The following is a 10,830-nucleotide window of genomic DNA, read 5'->3' on the forward strand; positions in this document are numbered from 1 at the left end:
GCAGGTGATCTAGTGGTGTTTACCAAGGGTCATGGTGAGGGCAGTGGCTCTGGCCTGTCTCTGTTGCATCCCCTCATTCTACTCAATGTTGCAGGCCTCCAGGCTTTTAGTCCACAAAGCTAAAGTCACATAAAATTATGTGAAGGATAGTTTTTATGTATAAAATTATCCTATTGGACTNTTAATTGTATGAGCTCTAGAGCCAGACTGCCTAGATTTGAATCCTATCTCATTTCCTAGCTGTGTACCCTCTGGCAAGTTACTCAACCTCTTTAGGCTTCATGTTTTTCAGCTGAAAAGTGGGAGGTAATGCCTACCTTCTAGGGCTAGTACAGGCATACTTTGTGTTGTATGTATATATATATATTTATATATAATGCTTATATATACACTTCTATGTAAATAAATATATAACATGAATATACATAAATATGTTTATATATATACATACATCTGTAAGTACTTCACTTTGTGTTTTGCAGATATTGTGTTTTATTTATTTTAATGTTTATATATTTTGAGAGAGAGAGTGCATGTGAGCAGGAGAGAGGAGAGAGGCAAAGAGAGAAAGAGAATCACAAGTAGGCTCCATGTTGACAGCACAGAGCCCTACATGGGAGGGCCTTGATCTCGAACCGTGATATCATGACCTGAGCCAAAATCAAGCATTGGACACTTAATTGAGTGAGCCACCCAGGTGCCCCAGATATTGCATTTTTTGGAAACTGAAGGTTTTATGGCAACCCTGTATTGCAGGTATTTCAAACATTTTTATTATATTTGTTATGGTAATGTGTGATCAGTGCTTGCAACTTGCTGAAAGCTCAGATTAACAGGTAAGGAATTTTTTAGCAATAAAGTATTTTTTAATTAAGGCATATACATTGTTTTTTTAGACAAAATATTATTGTACATTTAATAGACTACAGCATAGTAACAACGTAACTTTTATCTATACTGGGAAACCAAAAATTTCATTTGACTCACTTTATTACAATATTTCCTTTATTGTGGTCTGGAACTAAACTCAAAATCTACTGGGGCATGCCTGTACAAAGATTAAACAAATTAGTCCATGTGATAATAACAATAGCTAACACTTTTTGAGTACTTACCATGTGTCCATGTAAAACATTTAGAATATTAGCTGTTATTAATTCTGTGGCTTTTTTAGATGAAGGAACTCAGACTCCATGGTTTGAGTAGAGTTGCCTCAGGCTCTTGGAGACATCCATGGCCCTTGAGTTGGGAGGGTTGTCATTACAGCCACACTTGATGAAGATGCCTCAGGTAACATGTGGGGACAACAAGCTGTGTAATAGGCTGTTGGCTTCGAGGCCTGCTCAGAGTACTCTGTCTGTCTCCAGGTGTAGCCACCTTCTGTAAGGACAGTGCTACCCCCATGGCTGCTGAAGAAGGCCTCAGTGGCCTACTTGCCACTCAGAAGGGAGACGTGGGTTGCTATGGAAACATGGATGAATTCACCCAGGAGGAGCTTCGGGCTCTGGATAGTGAGGGCCGGGCCCTCCTCACACAGCACAAAATCCGGTAATAGCTCACATCCCTCTGTCATTGAGCACTGCTGCTTCTACTCGGAGTTTGATGATTCTGAGGCTTTCCTTAATAAACGTGTTGATCATGGAAAACTTCCTAAACTTGCCTTTCTGGGACTCTAGTTTATTTTTTTTTTTTTTAATGTTTTATTTATTTCTAGGAGAGAGAGAGAGAGACAGTGTGAGCAGGGGAGGGTCAGAGAGAGAGGGAGTCACAGACCGAAACAGGCTCCAGGCTCTGAGCTGGCAGTCAGCACAGAGCCCGATGCGGGGCTCGAACCCACGAACCGCGAGATCATGACCTAAGCGAAAGCCGGACGCTTAACCGACTAAGCCACCCAGGCACCCCTCTGGGACTCTAGTTCTAATTAGGCTACTCACTGTGTGACCTTGGGCAAATCATGTTCCTCTTTGAGCTTTGAGTTCCCCATCTCTACAATGGGGAACTGCAGGAGGTCCAGCTCTCTTATTACCCAGGCACCTCAAAAGCAACTTTGCAACTCATCACCCCCAAGAGTGCACTCTTTCTGGGTGTCCTATCATTGTGAATGGCAGCACCATCACCTGGTATACCTGGGTGTCATCATAGATGCCACTCTCTCTGCCTCAAATGTAGTCAGTCCCCAAGTTCTGTGCATGCCAGCTCATTCATGTTTTTCTATTGCCTTCTTCACATCCATCCCACAGACAACCATTAAGTGGAATCTACATGGTATAGGGAAGGAAGGCTTGGAAATGACCTTTTTGGTTGGGGGGGGTGTCTCTTCTCCCCAGCACATGGGAAGGGAAAGAGAAGACCTTGACCCTAATCAACGTGTACTGTCCCCATGCGGACCCTGGGAAACCTGAGCGGCTGGCGTTTAAGATGCGCTTCTATCGCTTGCTGCAGATCCGAGCAGAAGCCCTCCTGGCAGCTGGCAGGTATTGTAAACCTGGGCAGTACTTGAGCTTGTTCTAGATTCACAGCCCATTTAGGTGTCAAGCTTCATTGGAAGGGATGTGGGGTCCTTTGTCTTTTGAGTTCCTTTAAAGCCTAGATGGAGACACCAGCATGCCTACTGAATCGGCCCTGCTCTATACGAGCTGTGAGGACCAGGTAAAGTGATACAAATACGGGTTTTATTTTCAGATACCTCTGAGCATCTATTGTGGCTCCTTTTACCCACTATGAGCCCCAAGGTTATTTCTTGTTTTATTTTCTCTTTTGTTAATTGAATATATGAATTTCTATCTCACAGAATAGTTTTTTTTTTAATAGTTTATTGTCAAATTAGTTTCCACATAACACTCAGTGCTCATCCCCACAAGTGTCCTCCTCCATGCCCATCCCCCCCTCCCCCCACATCCATCAGTCCTCAGTTTTTGTCAGCATTCAAGAGTCTCTCATGGTTTGCTTCTCTCCCTTTCCCCCACCATTTCTGCCCTTCTTCTCCCCCTTGTTCCTCCGTCAAGTTCCTCCTAATCCTCCTATACGTGCAAACATATGATATTTGTCCTTCTCTGCCTGACTTATTTCGCTCAGCATAACACCCTCAAGGTCCATCCATGTTGCTACACAGGGCCAGATTTCATTGTTTCTCATTGCCATGTAGTATTCCATGGTATAGATAAACCACATCTTCTTGATCCATTCATCTCTCACAGAATAGTTTTAAGGATGAAATGAGATGAAGAAAAAGTGCCTGGAACCAAATGAAAAAGTCTTGACCCAGGGAAGGACAGGAAAGTGAGGGTGGGTTAGAGTAATTAAGGGATGCTTCCTAGAAGAAGTAGCACCTAAGCTCAACTTGGAAGGTCCAGAAAGATGCCATTAGGTAGAGACCAGTGAGATAATCATGTCAAATAGGGAATGATATCATCTTTGGAGATCAGAATTGGGTTAGTCAGGCATAAAATGTGGTAAGGTTATGGTAAGATTGGAGATGTAGGCTGCTACGCATTTCTGTGGGTTCCCACATTGGCCTCAAAGTAGGAAGTAGCCTATTTGTGCTCTTGGGCCCAGGGGAAAGTACATGGGCCAGAACTACCGCGTCCCTTTCTTGAATGTCTAGTTGATAATCCTACATCATGTTTTTCAGCCATGTGATCATTCTGGGTGACCTGAATACGGCCCACCGCCCCATTGACCACTGGGATGCAGTCAACCTGGTAAGGCTCTCCTAGGCCCCTTGCCTCACTTCTTTTATTTATTTTTTTTTTTTCTGATTGTGTTTCTGTTTAGCCAGCCAACCAATGCTGTATTTTGGGCCCAAGGATAGCTTCTTTCATGGAAAAGCAGAGCTTAGTTTGAAATACTATTCTCAAAGCACTGAGGATTATTCATTCATTCAGAAGACAGACATTACTGATCTTGCCCTTGGCTTGGTCCTGAGTCATGTGCTGGGGACTCAGTTACCAGTCATTACTAGCTCTTGGCCCCTCAGAGGTCTTAGCATGGTGGTGGGCTATGGACATAAGACCAGCCAATTACAGAAAGGTATCTTCAGGCTGAAGCAGAGATGGCAGGCCAGGAGTCTAGGGGTGCCTGGAGAAATGGGATTCCTGGGCCAGCCTAGACATCTGAAAATGGTTGGATTTTAAGATGAGTAGAACAGAGCTTTGGGATGGGGGAAGCAAAGCATTCTAGCATGAGCAGAGGCTTCAAGGTGAGGATTTGCCTGCTGTGCATGGTGAACTGCAAGTCCCATTCTTGTTAGGTGGTGACATGAGAAGGGAAGTGAGTGGCCGGAGATGAGGTTGGAGAGTCCTTTGGGAGCCATATTTCAAGGTCCTTGAACTCTGCATTGCCTTGATCATTTCTCTAATACCATACATGGTTTCTTGCTCATGAACCTTCAGTAAGTACCTCCTTGTTCCTTATGCAATACAGAGAAAACATCTAGGCTTGGCACTGAAGATTTTTTTCTGGTCTGTGCCATCTCCAATTCCATCCTCAGTACTCCTACACACTCCATCTACTGCACCCAGGTCATCTCCTCCCAGTCCATTGCAAAAATTATTCTTATTTTGGCTCTTCTCACTGTACCATTCTGTCTTTTTTTTCTTGTATGAACCTCTCATCTGAGTCTTTTAGGCTGATGGTTCTCACCCCCTGATAGCACACTAGAATGAGGAACTTTTATAAGAATAGCCATATCTTGGTGCCACCCAGACCAATTAAATCAGAATCTGTTGGGCATGGGGCCAGTGTAGCAGTATATTTTTTTTAATTAAAAAATTTTTTTTAACGTTTTATTTATTTCCGAGAGAGACAACGTGAGCAGGGGAGGGTCAGAGAGAGAGGGAGACGCAGAATCTGAAGCAAGCTCCAGGCTCTGAGCTAGCTGTCACAGAGCCGAATGTGGGGCTCGAACCCACAAACTGTGAGATCATGACCTGAGCCACCCAGGCCTCCCAATAGCAGTATGTTTTAACAGGTCCCAGGTTAATTTTATTGTACAGTCAAGCTTGACAACTACTTAATCTATAAGCCAGTTCCCAATTTGCCTCATAAGGGGACTGATGAGTGACTTATGCTGGCCTAGCCCAACTCAGCACTGGGCATGGCTCAAAGAAGAGGCTATAGGAAGATTCCTTGATTAGTTTGCAGAAGAGCCATATAAACGTAGATGTTGCTTTCAGCTGCAAAAATGAACAGAAATGAGATAATGAAAGAATGGTTGTGGTTGTGTGTGGTAGGGAAGAGATTGTACATTACAAAGTGTGAGCCTTCAGTCCCTCCCTACCTTATTCCTCATCAGGCATTTACTCAGTCTGTTCTTTCTCCTTCCTGAGATAGTTTTATATAACTTTATGCCTTTTCTTCTTAGTTCAGAACTATTGTAGATCTCAAAGTTATACCTCTTCTTCCTTCTGGGAAAAGAGAATTAATAGTACCAGGTCACATGACAAGCACAGTCTTTCTAAATAGTAGAATATGTCCACTTCCTAAAAGAATGGCTCTTTTAGTACCCCCCCCTTTTTTTAAAGTAGGTTCCATGCCCAATATGGGGGTTGAACTCAAGACCCTGAGATCAAGAGTCATATGTTCTACTGAATGAGCCAGCCAGGTGCCCTGGCTCTTTTAGTCTTCATCTCCCTAAATGGCACCATTATCTCCTTGGCTGCTCCAACCAGAAGCCTGGGAGTTGTGTTAGTATTGTTCTTTTCTATCCACCCCCTGTCCCACATTCAGTTGATCAGTGAGTACTGTTGATTTTAGTTCCAAATCATCTCTTAATTTCATTTTTCTTTGTATCCTCAGGCTCTACCCTAGTTTGAATGATTATGTTCTCTTGCTTAGATGGACTATGACTGTTATCCTACTGGTCTGCTGGCCCCCAGTCTGGTCTCCCCTCAAGTCTTTTGGGAGCACTGCTCCCTCTCTCCACAGGCCCATTACAGAGGCTGCCCTCTCAGTTTATAACACCCTCTGCCTAGGTTGCTCTTGGTCAGCCTTCACTTTCCAGCTCCAGATCACTTGAGTATGAGTTCAGGCTCCCACTTTGTCCCTAGCATCATACCTGGCAAGTAATCTGTGTTTTTTGAACATTTTTCATTGAGTGGGTGGGCAGGGGGATTGGATGGATGGATGAGCTGGGGATCAGAGCCAAAGGAAGTACTTAGGCATTGATTTGTGGAGCCCCTCAGCTGAGGAGTTGGTGGGGTAGCGGGAAGATGGTCTGTGAGGCCTTTGATACACACAAGATAAGCCAAATAGTTCCAGAGGGTTTAAATAGGAGGGTTTAACTCCTATTCCCAGCCCTACTTCCTAGAAGTAACCATTTTTAACTTCCTGCTTTCCATCCTTTTGGGAGCAGTTCTGAGAATTGCTTTTATTAAGTAAACAATAAGCTTTCAGATTTGGCATTTATGGATCAATACAAGGCAAATATAGTCTGATACATAAAGAAAAACAAATATGGGCTTTTAAATAGGTAAGGATGGAAATTGAATACCACCAGTTCTGGACTGTGTGACCCTGATTATTAGTCTTCTTTGGAACAATCACATTTTCTCATCTGAAAAATGAAGCAGTTGGTTTTAAGTCTCTTCCAGGTCTAGGCATCTAGTTTTGCTTCTGTCTTCATTCCTCTTTCCCTTTTACCAGGAATGTTTTGAAGAGGACCCAGGGCGCAAGTGGATGGATGGCTTGCTCAGTAGTCTGGGATGCCAGACTGGGTCCCCTGTAGGACCCTTCATCGATAGCTACCGCTGCTTCCAGCCGAAGCAGGAGGGGGCATTCACCTGCTGGTCAGCAGTCAGTGGTGCTCGCCATCTGAATTATGGCTCCCGGCTTGACTATGTGCTAGGTGACCGGACCCTGGTAATAGACACTTTCCAGGACTCCTTCCTACTGCCTGAAGTGATGGGCTCTGACCATTGCCCTGTGGGTGCAGTCTTGAGTGTGTCCTCTGTGCCAGCAAAAGAGTGCCCACCTCTGTGTACCCGCTTCCTCCCTGAGTTTGCAGGCATCCAGCTCAAGATCTTTCGCTTCCTAGTTCGTCACAAAGATCCTGTGTTCAAGCAATCAGCGCTGCGACTCAACAATAAAACCCAGGTACAGATGCACCAAAACAAAGCCCGTGTGCGCTCAACCAGGCCTCGGCCAAGTCAAGCTGGCTCCAGCAGAGGCCAAAAAAACCTGACAAGCTACTTTCAGCCATCTTCCAGCCATCCCCAAACTTCTCCTAACTTGGAACTTCCTAGTGTGGGTGCCCTCATGACCCCAAAGATTCCAGAAAAGGAAGTGATGGCCAAAGTGGTAGAGGGGCAGGCCAGTGCTTCAGAGGCCAAGGATGAGAAGGAGATATGGACCTCTTTTTGGAAGTCTGTGCTGGGGGGGCCCTTGCCCATGCCCCTCTGTGGGGGCCACAGGGAGCCATGTGTGAAGCGAACTGTGAAGAAGCCAGGACCCAACTTGGGTCGCCACTTCTATATGTGTGCCAGGCCCCAGGGTCCTCCCAGTGACCCTTCCTCCCGCTGCAACTTCTTTCTCTGGAGTAGGCCCAGCTGAATCAACCCAGGTCTAGGGATATCTATCATGGTCAACCCTGTACATAGTCAGGCCAGCTCCCTCCTAAGCTGCCTCTTCTCCCCCAAGACCTCTTCTTCTGCTTTCCTCAAGGACCCTTCCTTTCCTCTTTCTCTTTTCCTTCTTTAAGGCCTCTGTATCTTCTTCCTGCCTAGCTCCTCCTCATTGGTGAGCTACTTGTTTGTGCCATATTGGTGTGACCCAGTTCCCCAACGTGCTTCCCACTTTCCTGTCAGAAGTACACAGGAACCGATTGCCCCAGGAAGTTTATTTTAAACACCTTTCTTCTTGCTGACAAATATATTTGTGGCTAAATAAAGTCTGTTTTTATTTTAGCATACTATGTCGTGTACACAATTTGGATATGTTCCATGAAGTTGAGTCAGAGACATTATCTCAACACTGGGTTTGCCAGCTGCCTGTAGCCTGATGTTACAACTCCTAGGGAGAGGGAAGAAAGAGTGGTACTTACCATAAGGGTGCTCTGTTGTAATATGGGTTCCTTGCACTGCTGAGGTTGGGTCAGCAAGGGAGGTAGGTGTGGTGTATTAAAAGCTCAGGTGGATTTTGTAGTCTTAAACTGGCACTTCCCAACTGGTATGTTACACAGCTGCCACAAATGGATTATAGGGTGGAAAGAAAGGGCCCTAAAGTTGCCAAGCAGGGCACAAAGGTCAGGAGAAATTGCCTCCTAGGCATGTAGTATCATTAGTTCACCCGGGTGTGCCATGCAAATGTATTCTGTGTGCTATGGCCTGGAAAGATTGGGAGCGTTGTCTTGAAAAAGTTGCTTGCCATAGCTAAGCCTCTTTCCCACCTTGGATAATAGACCTGGTAAGTCCTGTTCTATAAGGTCCTGTGGAAAAGAAAGAAGACATCCATTCTCTCTGCTGGGTAATACCTCCAAAGTTTTGGGGAACTATTCCTTTTCTTCCAGACAGTTCAGTTAGGGCTGATTCTATCTCCTGACTTCAGGGACTACATGGGCCTACTGTGTCCAGGTCTACCAGTAAAGAGTCAGTCCCTAGATTTGCATCATGGCTCTGCCACTCATCTGAAGGAGTCAGATATGCAGTTTTCTGTCTTTAATAAAGGGCTACAAATGCTGCAGTTTGTTCTTTATTTTTAGACTTGTCAGCTAGAGGCACACAATAAAGCAGAAGACAGAGGAGGAGGCTCAGTCCCATGTGAAGTGCAGATGGGGTGGGGCTTTGAGGCAGCTGGCTTCTCAGGCATAGGTGGTGACATACTGGGGCCCCATGTTTCCAAAGTAGGAACGTTCCCATTCACTCATAAGCTCAAAGTGCACAGGCCTGTGACAGAAATTGCAGGCAGCCATAGACGCATCCTGGAGAGACAGCCCCACCTCATTCCAGGCTACCAGCAGCTTCTCTAAAAGGTAGTAGAGGGTGGGAAAGGAAAGAATTGGTTAGACTAAATCTTAATTCCCTTGTGTCACAATACAGATATGCCAAGATAATGATCCCCTCAAGCCTCTGAGATATCTTGGAGCCAGAAGTAACCTCTTCTGTTTGCTCTATTGTGTGCTATGAATGTTACCATTTGTGGGTGGGTGTTGTAATGTATAAAAGATTGGGAAGCACTTATTTGACACAACTTAAAGCTGTACTAGCCTGGCTAGGATCATTCCGTACGTAAGTACAGGAAATGCTGTGGCCCAAGAAGTGAATCCATCTGCTTGGAAACTCAGCCTGATGAAGATAACACTGACAGTAATCCTACAGTGTCATCATTGTGACCTAGGAGCCTGGGGCAGAGGGTGTTCCTGGAGTGAGTGGGAACCTAGAGGAGAAAACCTGACCCTGTTGTTGGAAGTGCCTCATGTGTGTGCCAGGGCTCTGTCCTTGGATTTGTTTTTATGCTTAATCCCTGGGAGATCTTGTCTAGTCTCATGGTTTTTAAATGCTGAAAATTCTGAACTTTTCATCTTGGCCCAGACCCTTCTGAATTCTAGACTTTTATATCCAATTTTCTTTCTATATCTCCACCTGGATGTCTGATAAGCATTTCTCACTTCATATGAACACAATTGAGCTAATGATCTCGCTACCTTCCATCAAGTCTACTCTAATTTCAAACTTAACCTATCTCGCAGTTGATTTCAATTCCAGTCGCTCAGTTGAAAAATTTTAGAGCCATCCTTTATTTTTCTCTTTTTCTCCTACCACACATCCAATCTATTAGCAAGTAACTATTGGCTTCACCTTCAAAACTTTTTCATCACCTTTAATGCCATCATCAGGTCTGAGGCACTATCCTTTCTTACCTGGATTATTACAGTAGCCCCCAAATGGATCTCCGCTTCCTCTCAGTCTCCCTTTCAGTCTATTTTCAACATGGAAGTTAGACCAATTCTGTTAAAACCTGAATCAGCTATGTCACTCATCTGTTCAAATCCTTCAAAAGACTGTCTATTTCAGAGTTAAAGCCAAAATCCTTCCACTGGACTAAAGTATCCTACACAGTCTGGCCTCACATTTTTGCCTCTTACGCCACTCCATCCACACTCATCTCTTTATTGTTCCTCAAGTACAGAGGAAATACTCCTGTGATTGGTTCTTCCCTGCCTTATGTTGTTCCATATGCCTGGGATGACCTTTCCTTTGATGTCTACCCAGCTAATTCATTCACCTCCTTCATAGCTTTGTTCAAGTGTCACCTCAATGATTTCTACCCTTAAAACTCTAATGCTACAAACCTACAAACTAATTTCTCCCCAGTAGCACTTCCTATCCCCTTATCCTACTGTTTTTTCCATAACACTTAAAGCTACCATGCTGTAATGCATTATTTATATTTTAAAGTTTTTGGACTATCTCCTTCCACTAGAATATTATCTCCAGAGGGATATTTTGCATATTTGTTTACTGCTGTATCCCCAGCACCTAGAACAGTGTCTGGCACACAGTACATACTCCCATACTCAATAAATATTTGTTGAAAGAATAAGTGAAAGATGACTGATTTAAGTCTAGAAGATAAAGGAAATAAGCCAGAGGGAAAAGTGAAGGAGGGCATTCCAATTAAAAAGGAGCATAATTGGCAAAATACCAGAGGTAAGAAAGCAGAACTAAATGAGAGAACTAAAAATCACTCAGTGTAACTGGAGAAATAAAAGGAGTGTGGAAAAAAAGTGAGGACATAGAGATCACCATGTTGAAGGCATTGAAGGTCATGCCAAGGAGCTTCAACTGTTCCACATGCCAGTGGTTTCCAAATTTTGGATTTTACATTCTATCAGTA

At 44.3% G+C, this 10,830-nt stretch overlaps 2 protein-coding genes across 4 annotated transcripts in view; one reads left to right on the forward strand and one right to left on the reverse strand.

The window, feature by feature from the left end:
- The window catches only part of APEX2 (apurinic/apyrimidinic endodeoxyribonuclease 2), a 9,650-nt gene extending 1,743 nt beyond the window's left edge, over positions 1-7,907 (forward strand). Inside the window, exons 3-6 of the mRNA XM_077754595.1 lie at positions 1,368-1,548; positions 2,328-2,474; positions 3,632-3,701; positions 6,643-7,907. Of these exons, the coding sequence (XP_077610721.1) occupies positions 1,368-1,548; positions 2,328-2,474; positions 3,632-3,701; positions 6,643-7,548 (1,304 nt within the window). The 3' untranslated portion in view covers positions 7,549-7,907. The remainder of the gene's footprint in view (positions 1-1,367; positions 1,549-2,327; positions 2,475-3,631; positions 3,702-6,642) is intronic.
- Positions 7,908-8,669: 762 nt separating this feature from the next.
- Positions 8,670-10,830, reverse strand: part of ALAS2 (5'-aminolevulinate synthase 2) — a 25,751-nt gene continuing 23,590 nt past the window's right edge. For all 3 annotated transcript variants that reach the window (XM_077754597.1, XM_077754598.1, XM_077754596.1), the window contains one exon: positions 8,670-8,958. In XM_077754597.1, coding sequence (XP_077610723.1) covers positions 8,795-8,958 — 164 coding nt within the window. In that variant the 3' untranslated portion in view covers positions 8,670-8,794. The remainder of the gene's footprint in view (positions 8,959-10,830) is intronic.

This window comes from Crocuta crocuta, unplaced genomic scaffold (assembly GCF_008692635.1).
Source record: "Crocuta crocuta isolate KB4526 unplaced genomic scaffold, BGI_CrCroc_1.0 scaffold3601, whole genome shotgun sequence".
Taxonomy (NCBI): Eukaryota; Metazoa; Chordata; class Mammalia; order Carnivora; family Hyaenidae; genus Crocuta; species Crocuta crocuta.